Genomic DNA, 14,031 nt, shown 5'->3' on the forward strand with positions numbered 1-14,031 from the left:
CCTTTTCTCGTATTCTCACCAACATTTGTCATTTCTTGTCATTCTGATAATAGCCATGCTAACAGGTATGAGGCAATATCTCATTGTGGTTTTAATTTGCATTTGCCTGAGGATTAATGGTGTTAAGCACCTTTAATGCTCAACATCATGTATTTATTGGCCATTTGCTTGTCTTCTTTGGAAAACTTTGTGGTCCTTTGACCATTTTTAAATTATATTACTTGCTTTTTTGCTATGAGTTGTATGAGTTCTTTATATATTTTGGATATTAACTCATTATCAGATACATAGTTTGCAAATATTTTCTCCTAATCTGTAGGTTACATTATCAATATATTGATTCCTTCATTTGATGTGCAGAAGCTTTTTAGCTAGTCCCACATGTTTATTTTTTGCTTTGATTTCCTGTGCTTTAAGTGTTTTATCAAAAAAAAAAATCACTGGCAAGATTAATGTGAAAGAGCTCTTTCACTTTGTTTTCTTCTAGGAGTTTTATGTTTTCAGGTCTTAAATTTAAATCTTTATTCCATTTCAGGTCAATTTTTAGGCATGGTGTAATATAGGGGTCCAGTTTCATTCTTTTTCATGTGGCTAGCCATTTATACCAACACCATTTATTGAAGAGACTATCCTATCCTTTCTCCATTATTTGTTCATAGTGCCCTTGTCAAAGATTAGTCGACCCTAAGTATGGGTTAATTTCCAGGCTCTCTTTTCTGTTCCACTAGCTATATGCCCATTTTTATGCCAGAACCATACTGTTTTGATTACTATATCTTTGTAATAGAGTTAGAAATCAGGAAGTGTTATGCTTCCATCTTTGTTCTTCTTTCTCAAGATTAGTTTGGGTATTTGGGGTCTTTGAGGTCACATACAAATTTTAGAATAGTATTTTTTTATTTCCATGAAAAGCCATTGGAAATTTGATAGGAATTGCATTGACTCTATAGAGTCATACTACTCTTTGGGTAGTATGGACATTTAAACAGTTTTAATTCTTCCTATCCATTAATACAGGATATTTTTTCATTTATTTGTGTCTTCTTCAGTTTCTTTCATCAATGTCTTACAGTTTTCAGTATACAGATTTTTCACTCATCAGTTAAATTTATTCCTATGTATTTTATTGTTTTTATGCTACTATAAATGCTGCTTTAATTTTTTTTCAGATAGGTCATTGTTAGGGTATATAAACACATCTGATTTTTGTACTTTGATTTTCTATTCTTAACTTTCCTGAATTCATTTATTAGTTCTAAATTATTTGAGTGGAATCTTCAGGTTTTTTTTGTTTCTTTTTTTAACATATAAGATAATGTCAGCTGCAAACAGAAATAACTTTCTTTTTTTCTGATTTTAGATGCCTTTTATTTCTTTTTCTTGCCTAACTGCTCTGGCTAGAATTCCCAATACTATGTTGAATAGAAGTGGTGAGAGTGGGCATCCTTGCCTTGTTTTTTATCTTAAAGGAAGGACTTAACTTTTCAATGTTGAATATGATGTTAGCTGTGGGCTTTTCGTATATGGCTGTTATTATGTTGAAGTATATTCCTTACAAAACTAATTTGTTGGAATTTTTATCATGAAAGGAAGTTCAACTTTGTCAAATGCACCTTCCATATCGATTAAGATAATCATAGGATTTTTAGCCTTCATTCTATTAACGTGGTGTATCACATTTATTTATTTGTGTATGTCGAAATATCCTTGCATCCTAGAGATTAATCTCACTTGATCATGGTATATAATTCTCTTAATGTATTGTGACTTCAGTTTCCTAGTATTTTCTTGAGGATTTTTGCATCTATGTTCATCAGAGATACTGACCTGTAATTTTCTTTTCTTGTAGTGTTTTTGTCTAACTTTGGTAACAATGTAATACTGGCCTTGTAAAATAAGTTTGGAAGTATTCCTTCTTCAATTTGTTGGGAGAATTTGAGAGATCTTGGTATTAATAATTTTTTAAGCTATCAGCTGAGGTCAACAGTGTTGAAGACTGTAGGGATTTCAGTGTCCAAAACTGTGGCGGCCTTGCCAGTGGTAGTGGTGGCTAGAGTTGGTGAGGTCCTCAATGGAGAAAGCTGCTGACATCCTCCTTTTTTGCCAATGGAAAGAAGCTCTAGCTCTGGATATCCTTCCTAGTGCCAGGTCTGGTGCACTGGCACTCAGAATGGCAGTAAAGTCAGGGTCCTGGGTTCAGGTACATGCAGAACTACCATAGCACCTGGCTTGGGGCATATGTGCACTTACTGTGGTGATGGTGCCAGTGTCTGAGGTACAGACATGTGTAGATCTCCAATGGAATTGGGGTCTGGGTCTCTAGTTCTTGCTGCAGGGACTCAGGCCTGGGGTTGGAGAAGAGATTGGGGGACTCAGCAGCATCATGGGCCCAGGGATGACAGGGTGCAGCAGTAGCTTGGGCCTGGAGTCCGGGGATAGAAGCAGCATGCACTGGGGATGGCAGATCAAAGTTCCAACTCTGGATCCATAAGGAAAACATGGAATAGCAGCAGCTTGGCCCTAATGTTGCTAGGATGAAGCCCCAACTCAGGATCCAAGGGCAGAGCACCAAGCAGCAAGAGTGTGGCCCCAGTAATGGTGGGTCAAAACTATGTCTTGGGACTCAGGGCAGAGGGGGCAGAACAGTAGCAGCTCTAGTCCCATAGATGGCAAGGCGTTATGGTGTCTTGATTCCAGAGAGTGGGGCATAACAGTAACTGGGGCCCTGGAAACAGGTCTCACCTCAATGACAGCTCCAGCCCTGGAGAAGAGGTACTCAGAGCAGCTCTGTCAGCTGGGTTCAGCATTGGAGAAGACTGTGGGACCCTATAACAAAGGCTGCAGATGTCCACGGTAGTGATGAGACTTGCTGGGGTTCCTCTGTTCTTTTTTTTTTATCCATGGGATGAAATCCTTCTGAAGGGATCCCTCTTCATGCTGAGCTGTTCTGAACTGGGAAATGGGGTCATGCAGGTGAAATACTTCCTATGTTCTGTGTAGCCTTCCTTGATTTTTGAGCTCTGCAGGATTTCTGCTGTTTCCTCATTATAGCCCTGAACGTTTCCAGAGCTATTTTTATCAGTTGTAGTTGTTTATTGTTTTTATTGTTTCTGTTGGGGAGACGAGTGCTGGGAACTCCAAGTTTGCCATCTTGCTGACATGAGAACTTCAAAGCTTACCCATTTTATAAGTGTAAAAAGTTAGGCTTAGAATGGTTAAATATCTTGTCCAAGGTTACAAGGGGGCAGAAAGCAGAAGTAGAATGTGAACTTTGTTCTATGTGAACCAAGTTCTTATACTGGTGTCGTACGTGAATTGAACTAAATTGAAATGGAATAATAGAAAAGAACTGATAGAATCAGTAAAAAGAATTCTCTAGTCAGAGATAGTGAAAGTGTCATCTTAGTCCAAGAGCTCTCCACTAAAAGAGGAAGCCATTCTCCAAATATGTCTGAGAACATTTGGCTAACAGGAGAGAAGAAAAGAAAGATGCTTCACCCTCTCAAAGTTTATTCCATGCCTAAAAGGCTATCATTTCATTGTCAAATCCTATAGATCTTTTTTCTTTTTGCACAGCTATGGCTCAGATTCTCACCATCCATCAGTTAAAATATAACAATAATCCCATAATCATTCTCCTTATCTTTGCCCCTGTTGATGTCCTTTACTCCCATCTACTTCCATTTAGTTACCAGAAGAATCTTTGTTAAAAAAAGCATTATGCATGCCATTCCCCATGTACAAAAACTTTCCATGGTCACTCATTACCTATGGAATAAATTCCAAACTTATTAATTTGGCATTCAAATCCTTTCAGAATCTACTCCTACATTTCCAATGTTATTACTCACACTTTTCTTCACAAATGTAAAGCCCTAATAAAGTCAGTTGCATGTGGTTTCCTATGCCTTGAGCTTTACTACTTCTATGGTTACCCTTTTGGTTTGGAAGGACATTCTACACCACTCTGTATATAGATATCTGGTCCTTAAGCCAAAATTCAAATGTCATTTCATCCAAGAAGTCTTCTGTGATTTCAACAATTAGAAACATTTTTACATTTCTCTATGTTTGCTTACCAATTTTTTATTATGATGCTGGAATTTCTATTAGTAATTAGTGGGTCACATGTGGTGGCTCCTCTATTGGAGTTAAAGCCTTTTCAGGGTAATATTTCTAAAACTACAAATCTGGTCAAGCTATTTCTCTGCTTAACATTCTTCAATGGCTTCCCTTTACCAACAAAACAAAATCTAAACTCCTTAAAATGACATGACTGCTTTGCATTAACTGTTCCCTACTCTCTCCTTAGTCAAGTCTCCTACCACTCTCACATGCACCCTAATTTTCAGTCATTCCAGTTGGCTGGAATGTATTTTCATAGACATAGCTGTTTCCTGATGCTATGCTCTTGAAATAGTAGCTCCTAGATTTCTTTGCACAGAATTAAATTGAACTACACTATACCACCGCCACGTCAAAACACGTGAAAGGTTGAAGCAGAGCTGCGCAAATTGAGAAGAATGAAAAGATTCCACCATCTCAAAATATCTCTACTGTGTGGGAATGCTGAAATAATTTAGTAAGCAGTTCCGTGTTGTTTATACTGTGGGACAAGGCTGGATCAAATATCTATAGCATAAAAGGCCCAAGTACTAAGCGGGAAATGTGAGCATTTTCTATGTTGTTTGGTGGCTTTCCTGCTACTGTCTTTCTGGGTTATACAGGTATAGAATTGACTCACCACAGGCTAATTTTCTTATCTCTCACCAATTCAAATCCTTGACTTCTATAGATATTGTCTCACTTTTATCTGCTTTAATTGAAATCGCCAATTTCAATTAAATGATTATCTTTGATTACCTTTAGTCTGCAATGGGAGAGGCCCATTTTAATATGTAAGAGGGAAACACACCAACCTATATAGACCAATTCTCCTTGACAGAGTAAATGATCAGCTTAGTGTTGGCCAGCAAAAAAAAAATCTAGGGTCAAAGATATTGCCTAGATTTTGGGGAGTTGACAGACTGGGAGTCTGTGCAGTGTAGGCAACTGAGCAAGATTGGACTTTCAGTGATGGGGGAAGGTGTGTTCTATGAAAATCATGGCAGCGATAACAATAGTTGACATTTATTAAAGGCTTACGATGTGCACCTGGCTCTAAGGGATTTACATGAATTCACTTAATCCTCACAGCAGCCTTATGAATAGGGACTATAATTACCTCATTTTACAAATGAAAAAAATAGTTCGCAGAACAGTTAAGATCTTGACCAAATTTACCCAGCTTGCCAGGATTCAAACCCATGCCATCTGGTTTCATGCTGTGATCTCAACTTCTACTTAATACTGCCCCTGAGAAACCAGGGGCCACTGGAGAGAAATTTAACCCACTAAATTAAACAAATCAGTTAATTAATCAGTATTTGATTTATCTGTAACTGAGGAATGACATACATGGGAGAGAAGACACCGATGAAGACAAAGGATAGAATGGCATCAGCGTGAGCTCTCTGATTCTTATTGATAAAATTGTACATCGCCAGTAAACCTACATGTATACCTCGAGTACCTATCACAGTCTCAAAGGTTTGAAAATGTCATTTACTTCAGGTTTTCTTCAATTGAAATTAGTGAAAACAGAGCTAGTTTTAGTTACTACAGATTTAAACTTGGGAAAATCGCATACCTTGACTGCTTCTCTGGAAAGAGTTGTTAATTTTCTCAGAGGACTTCGGGAATATTTCACTGTAGTGACTGGAGCCAATGCAAAAAATATTTTAATCCTTTTAGCCAGTTCTGGATTTGTAGAGAATGCTATGAAAGCTGGAAGGGAAGATGACACTAGTTTATAGATTTAAAACGATTTTTAATTTATTTTAAATGATAGCAAAAGTAGATATATTAAAAACAATAGCAACAACAACAACAAAACAAAGAAAACAAACTCAGAGTAAGTAAAATTTGTAGGAAAGGATTTTCTGAATTTCTCAAGAATAGAATTGGCTAATTCAGAATAAAATGAGTCATCAAGAGTGTTGCGGGAAGAGTTCAAACAACCTTTGTGGAGTATGTCTAGATAAAGTCAAAGGGCCATTCTAGTTTAATCATAGTCTTTGGTATCAGACAAAACTAGGCTATAATTTTGGCTTCCGATTCACTAGCTGTGTGAAGACTTGGGCAGGTTACCTCCCCCATGTAAGTCTCAGTTTTCTTAGTCTGTAAATGTGGAAAATAAAATCCTCATAGGATGATTCTTTTGAAAGTTAAATTATGTATATATAAAACTTAGGGTATTATTTGGTGTTATTTCCATTAGAAAGGATTTCTAAATTCAGCCTTTTTAAAAATATAGGTGATAACGGTCTCAAATGTTTATAGTTTCCAATGAGAGAATGTATGTAAGATGCATAGTATAGTACAGGCATATAAAGATCTACTTTATACCAGAAACCTGATTAGAATTAAGATACAGAAAAGATACTGGTAGAAATGTTGGTATTGTTGAGATCTCTAGCTGAACGGGGAGTAGTGAAGGGAGTGAAGTGCCTCATGGCACTGTCAACATGTCCCCATCAATATCCAGCCTACGTTAGAATATCTTGGGAACTAAAAGTCACACTGATTGTGGCATATAATCACTGGGATTTATAATTCTCTCTTTTCTTTGTGTTTTCCTCACTAGACTGCAAGCTCTTTATAGGAAAGATTTATATCATATTTATCTCTGCTTCCCAGGCATCTAACCCAATGTCTGACAAAAGTTTGTTGTGTATACAAATAAAATTCTCTGTCCTTCAGCTTTATTTATCAATCTCCAAATTCACTGCTAGGGGGAAGAAAATCTCTGTTGTGGTCCTTGTTTTATTTATTCTTTGGAAACCAGCCAGAGGAAATGATTTCCCAGCTCAAATCCCCTAGCTAGAGACTGAACAGAAGGAAGAAATTCTGACCCCTTTCATGAATATGGAAGAAGATCCTCTGATACTCTCAGATCACACCTGCCCCAAACACACCGATAGTGGTTCCTTGAGAGTGGCCCACATAGTAGAGTTGTTCCTGTCCAGTTTTCTCTACAATAAGATTGATTGTGGCTGGAAGGTCATATTTAGCCATCTCATCCAAACTGTCAAAGAAAAAGAATAACAAAATTGGGAAAAAAAATCTCATTGTTAGGCCTGTAATATTTAAATACATTCATTGTAGATATAGATACGTAGCTTTTTTAAAATATAAGACTAGAGTCAACATATGATATTATGTATCTCGGCAACTTTTGAGGATGTCACCTTGATTGAAAGAGTAACATTGTTAAGAAACTGGAATCAGAAAAATCTGACTTGCAAAGGCCTACCAAGGCTTTTCCCATAAGGCTAGTCATATTTCATTTAAACTATAGCAGATTTATCAAACTTCCTTGAAAGGAACAATTACCAGGAATGCTATTTTAAAAAACAGAATAAAGTAAAAAGATTTGTAGACCTCAGCCCAGAAAGACTGTGCCTAGTTGGAAAACACTCACCTGAGAAATCATGTTATTTGTAGTAGTGTAATGACACAACTGCACTGGGGTGTGGAATTAAGAAATACCAAATGGCTTCCAGGAATAAGGCAGGAATGAGGCCAAGGAACAAATGGCTTTTGTGACCGTCAAAGAATGGTTCTGAGCGCCTGTGCAAGTGCAGGGGTTTGTTCCTGTGTCCGAGCAGGCCTGGAAACACCTGCTCTTTAATTATTCTATGATCAAGCTTTCTTCTTACTTCCTCAGGACTTGACTTCAGGTACAGGTTTCAGTGATGGGGAGGGCAGAGTTTCTAGACTACTTGAGGAGTAAATATTTGGTGTCATCTGTGCACAAGGACTAGGCTCACTCTTAGCTTATTGTGATTGTCTGGTTGTCAGGATTTTCAGCTAGAACTTTGTTCCTGGTCCTATTTCTTGACAGTTTCATTTTTCCTCTTTAATAAGAGTATGATATTAACTGCCTTTGGGGTTCACATGGACAAAATTATAGTCCTGAAATTAACCTTTCTAAAGTTGACCTTTGCATTTTGATTTTTTTTTTGCATGTTATACTTTGCATACACACACACACACACACACACACTAGCAAGTACAGTTTTTTAAACAACATCAATGCAATAATAGGTAAATTTCTTCAGAGCTTGTGAAGAAAGCCTGGGTAGTGGAGGAAAAGTTTGTTTTCTTCCTGTGGACTCCACTAGATGCATTTGGACAGACAGGGAAAAATCAAAGGCTGTTCATATAAATAAGCAAAGTACACACTTTATTCATTACTACATATCTCCTTACCTGAAGGCCCAGAATTCTGGTGATTTGGTTGAAAATTTCAAGTGTTTTCTAGACCAGATATTTCCCCGGCTGTTACCCATCCACACATCATAACCATTATCTGCCAAAAGGAAAGCCAAGCTGTTGTTGGGTAGGTTGCAAATCCAGTTACTGGCAGATGTGAGTAATCCATGTTGCAAATACACAACAGGCCTTGGAGCTGCAAAATACAGGCAACAAGAATTTCATGTCAACTTACTCAGTGTCTACAATAAAATTCTCTTTCCTGATTTCCTGTAGTACAGAAGAGAGGTTAAGAGATGAAATTTGGCACCCAGCAAACCTAGGTTCTATTCCTTTTTGAACTACTTTGGTAAGTTATTTATCTTCTCTTTGTCTTGTTTTACTCTTTGTAAAATTTGGATTATATATAATATATTGTGTTGTTCTGTAGGTGCTGGAGTCGGATTTTCCCGGTTCAAAATCTGTTGTGCTATATATTAACCTCTTTGTCCCTCAGCTAACTTATCTGTATGATAATATATTATCTCATAGTATAGTCATAAGAATTAAAGTCATAAGAATAATAACGTATTATCTCATAGTATAGTCATAAGAATTAAATTACAATTACAATACATAAAAGACTGTCTAGCACAATAAATATTGGCCCTATTACTACTGTATTAATAACATTTTATTTCTCAAGAAGTATTTGATAATGAAACTAAGTTTTTCTCAAAATAATAAAAAAAACATAAAAATGTCATTTGTTGAATGCTAGGTACTATGCTAGATTTTACATAGACTGTTTAACTTAATTTGCATTTTCAGAAGGCAAAATGCAAGGTTTTAAGTGAAATATTATGCAATGTATAATTGTTAATTTAATATAAAATTCCTATTCATAATGTAAAATTAGAAAAATTTGAGTAAGAAACAGAAAAGGAAAAGAAGGAAGTAGGGAAATGGTGTTGAAAACACAGAGAAGAAAGAGAAGTGACCAGTTTTTTCTGTTTTTTGGTTTTTTTTTTGTCTTTTATGGTTTGTGATGCTGTGTTGGTATCTCAGGACTCTCCCTCAGGTCACTTTTGTTGCTATACCAGCTTCCTAAGACTGGGTAGGCTAGAATGGAGTCTCAGAAAGCCTCAGCCATCTGGAAGCAAGGAACTAAAGCTATGTCCATTTATCCATCTTTTCATAGAGCAGAAAGAAGTATTACTAATCTGCTAAAGTTAAGTACTACCAAATAGCAGCCACAGGCCATAGCCCCTCTGTGACTTGAGCCTTCGGGCAGCTTCTCATTGTTGAATCAGCTTTTCATTTCATGCATTCTGGCAGCTACCTGACAGAAATGATAAAAGTTTGTGGAAACAAAATTTTCGTGAGTCTTTAACAAAGGTAATGGAGTTATTTGGGGGAATGAAAGGTTCTATTAAGTCAACACCAATCATTCACCCTATCTTTTTAAAAGTCTAGGTTTTCTCTTTAAATAATTAACCCTTCTGATCCTGAGAAGTTTGTTATACAACACTCCAAAGAATAAAAGAAGCTAAGAGATCAGAGAAGTAAAGAGTTCTTGCCAAGTGGATCCTTTTTCTCTGCAGATATTGACTGTATCATAAGAAGTTAGAAATGGCTCTTTAATTAAGTTTAAATATAGAACTAATAGGCTCAGATTTACTTAAAAAAATAAAATTCCACTGACTTGGGTAGAGAACTAATTACAACTGAGGTAATACAAATTAGAAAGCTCTTGTAGTAGCTGAAACAAAAGATGATGATGATGATGATGATGATGATGATGATGATGATGATGATATACAAGCCTGGATACTGAAGTTGAGTGAATTTTTCAGATTAGAAAGAAGGCAAAATTAATAGATCTCAGTGACTGGTTGTGTATAAGAGGTGAAGGAGAAGAAAGTATCAAAAATAACTTATACATTTCTGGTTTTTGAGCCTGCAAAGTGGTATCTCCAAAATAAGACTAAATTTTCTATTGTTTGTGTTTGTCGGAAGGACAAACTAAAGGAGAAGAGATTGACTAAACAAACAGTATATTTAATAATTCCAAAGGATTATAAAATAAATGAAACAGAGTAGTATCGGTAGAGGTGATGATTTTCTTCCTCTAATGGAAGACACTAGGCTCTATTTCAGAACAAAAGCTTCCTTGTTGCTATCAGCACATCCAGGAATCTCCAGTTTAAGCATTAACATTTCACAATGAAATAAATTCTACCTTTTCTTGGACATCCTCTTCCATGAGGAATCCTGTAAATTCCAAGGACATAATCATCTTTCGTCACAACATCATACTCTTCATAAGGATAACCCCAGTAGGAAATGATCTGGCTCTGAAAAGAGGAAAGAAAAATATATACCTTCATGATGTACTCTTGATTTCTATACATGCATTTCAATATAGTACTTTAAGTTACAACCTACTGTTCATCAATCTACTGGGACAGAATGTAGCAGGAAAACAAGATAACTTGAGGAGAGTTTCAAAAGGAGGATGCATACAAAGGCATAATGAGACAAAACTGGGTGACTATACATCCTGGTTTGCTTGGCCTGGTATTATCAATGCACCCTAGTTCACTCTCAAAATGTTTTGACAAAAAATTATATGGCTATCTAATGAGGGAAATTACAGGTAATTGTGCAGTACCCTGCAGCTAGTAACAAGTGAGCTATTAGCAACTTTCTACCTGATGGGAGATGACAGGAAATAGTTACCATAACCAGAACAAGAAAGTCAAGTAGAGAGGGCCACATTGAGAGGAGCTGTGACTTTTAACAGAGAGAAAAAGCCTGCCTAAGGTGACCTCATAAAGGGAGCCAGGGCAATAATAAATAGTTTGATTGTCTTCCCTGCTTCTGATCCTCTGCTTAAGATTTCCATTGGCTGAACTGAAATGAAAACCAAAGGTCAAGGATGCTTGTTGACCTAATTCTTACAGGTCAGCCTCTTGGACAGAGATAAAGATGTAAAAGAATATATAGTAGATCTAGAAAGGTAAACAGAAGATATCCGAACCACAGATATACAAGGAAGAGAACCACTATTCATCCTCTGCACAGAAGATGATTTATATCTTCTGTTTTATTAATCTTTACAAATGGTCTTTCAGATAGAATTATACTCATTTTACAGTGGAAAAACTGAGTTTCAGGAAGATTAATAATGTGTCTGACATTGTACAACTAGGAAGAGATTAAGAAAAACTTAAAGCCAATTTTGGAACTAAGTAAATTTAGTTCCAAAGCATATGCCTTTACCACAATATTATGCATTTGCCCATGCCAGGCGAGAAGAGGTCTATATACATTATGGGCTATTTAAAGCAGTGGTTATGAGCCAAGACTCTAGAGACAAACAGTATGACACTGAATTCCAGCTCTTCTTCTTATTAGCTATTAACTTTGGGAAAGTTACTTATTCTGTGTCTCATTTCCCTCAACTATAAAATAAAGATAATAATAGTGTCTCTTCACAGATTTATTGTGAGGATTATACATAAAGAATCTAGAACAGTGCCTGGTATAGAGTAAGTGCTCTATAATGTTTATTATTCTTATTATTATTGTAGAATAATTAAGGGCCAAAAAAGCACTTAAGGGAGAAGAAAATGTGTGAGACTATGGGAGGAAGAGGAAAATTTAGATTTAAAGACATATATTCATAGCTGTTGAGTTTAGCAGTATGGTAGGTTAGGGGTATCTCCTGGATAATTTGGAGAGAGAAACAAGAGATGCTAATTTAAAAAACGTTTACAGTTCCATTCTTAAAGTCCTAATACAAATGATGTGGATGAGGACATCAATGGTATACAATATATACAGGAATATGGAGTATCCGATTTTTGCCTAGCACTATCCCATTCTACTGTTTTCCATTTGATTCTATTCCAATCCACTTCTGGTATGAATTTCTGCACATTAAGATCCTTTTGGTTATAAGCAACTAGAACCAATTCTGGATTACTAAACTAAAAGCATGTATTGATATAGCTCACAAATCACAGAAACTGCTCTAGAAAAAGCCCCAGGAAGAACTCAAGGATACTCTATATAGATCATCAGCATGAACTCATAAACCTTCTCTTCAGGAAGCCACCATCAGATGGTAGCTCCAACTACTAGGAGAGGAAATATTACTTCCTCTATTTGGGTCAGGTCTTTCAACTCTTAGATTTGTAAGCTATGCCAAGGTACAGGGAAGGAGCCATAGATTTGGTCAATTTAGAATTGTTGAAAACTATACAGGCACACCAATTACATCTAAAAGTAAATTAATAATTCTTTTTCTTATTTTTTTTCCCTTAATGTATGACTTACAATATTCATAACAGCTTCAGGATTTGTGGTGCTTCCTTTCCTGTGATAACCATATAGAGGTCCAAGAAGAAGCATCCAGCATGCTGCTGCTAAAAGCTGCCACATTTGGGGTCTGCCTGGGAAAGAAAATATTAATATATTTGTCATCAAAGAGAATTCTAAAAGCGAAATTTGGTGTACTCTTTCTGTACCACTACTATGGGAAGGAGTAGAAACATGCTTCTAGTTTGTGCTTTAACAAGTAATATACTTAATTATTTAAGACTCATCCCATGAAAAATCTGAAATGGTGACTTTTCAGTAAGAAACCAAAGAATGACCGAAGAAAGTCAGAAAGGAAAGAAGAAAGGAAGAAACCAACATTAATTGAGTGTCCAATAGATAACTGGACAAAAGAAGGGAATGTATAATTTGCAGAAAAAGAAATATAATGGCTGATATATTTATCAAAGCAGACTTGCTAACTCTAATTATCAAATAAATTAGTATTTTTCTTCTGATAGTAGAAGTAAACATTGGCACAGCCTTTAGAGAAAGAAATTTATTAACATATATTACAGACTTTAAAATATTCATAACCTTTACTCAAGTATTCTAATTTTATGTATATGAAATTTTATATATATGAATAATGCATAAAATTATTTCTTATATCTTTGTATAATGAAATTTGCCAAAATAAAAGATTGGTAAAAAAAATTATGGGTGAGGAAGAACGGAATTCTTTAGACACCAAGTATTATGTTTATATGTGATATGTGAAATTCCAATTATATAATGTTAGGGAATAAAAAACAATGTAAATGCTACATATATTTTGAGCTCAAAGATATAAGTTATAAAGAGAAAAAAAGACTAAGGGCCAAATTTTAACTATAATTATATCTAAAGGGTGACTATTTAGGTGATCATTTTTTCATTTTGAAGAACTTTCCATACTTTCTAAATTTTCTATATCCAGTATACTTTATCATAAAAAGTTATTTTTCAAATAGAAATAATGAAAACTGTCAAAACTATGGGGGTTAAAAAAATTATGTATATTCCACATTTGGCTTTGAAACTAAGTTTAAAAACAGACAAATAACTGCAAAAATAACAGGGGAACATTTTGCAGGAGACCTCATTTGCTACTACTTTACAAGACGAAGATCTTCAAATTATAGAAAGTACTCTCTCTGCTAATCCATTCTATTTTCTTCTAGGAAGAGATAAAGACAAAATTTTATATCCAAGTAAATTTAGCTCTAAAGCTCATGCCCTTACCACAGGATTATGTATTTGCCCATGCCAGCCACACTATATATATAGTGGGGCTATATATTATGGGGCTATATAAAGCAGAGTGGTCACTCCTCTCTCTTCTCTGTTTTCAACGTCACTTCCTTCTTT

General features: G+C 35.7%; 1 protein-coding gene across 1 annotated transcript in view; it reads right to left on the bottom strand.

The window, feature by feature from the left end:
* Nucleotides 1-14,031, bottom strand: part of LIPK (lipase family member K) — a 50,555-nt gene that overhangs the window by 10,762 nt on the left and 25,762 nt on the right. Inside the window, exons 2-6 of the mRNA XM_039871783.1 lie at nt 12,640-12,755; nt 10,538-10,652; nt 8,314-8,512; nt 7,017-7,126; nt 5,690-5,826 (exon numbers count right to left, since the gene is read on the bottom strand). Coding sequence (XP_039727717.1) covers nt 5,690-5,826; nt 7,017-7,126; nt 8,314-8,512; nt 10,538-10,652; nt 12,640-12,744 — 666 coding nt within the window. The 5' untranslated portion in view covers nt 12,745-12,755. The remainder of the gene's footprint in view (nt 1-5,689; nt 5,827-7,016; nt 7,127-8,313; nt 8,513-10,537; nt 10,653-12,639; nt 12,756-14,031) is intronic.

The sequence above is a fragment of the Pteropus medius genome, unplaced genomic scaffold (genome assembly GCF_902729225.1).
Source record: "Pteropus medius unplaced genomic scaffold, Ma_sr-lr_union100, whole genome shotgun sequence".
Lineage (NCBI taxonomy): Eukaryota > Metazoa > Chordata > Mammalia > Chiroptera > Pteropodidae > Pteropus > Pteropus medius.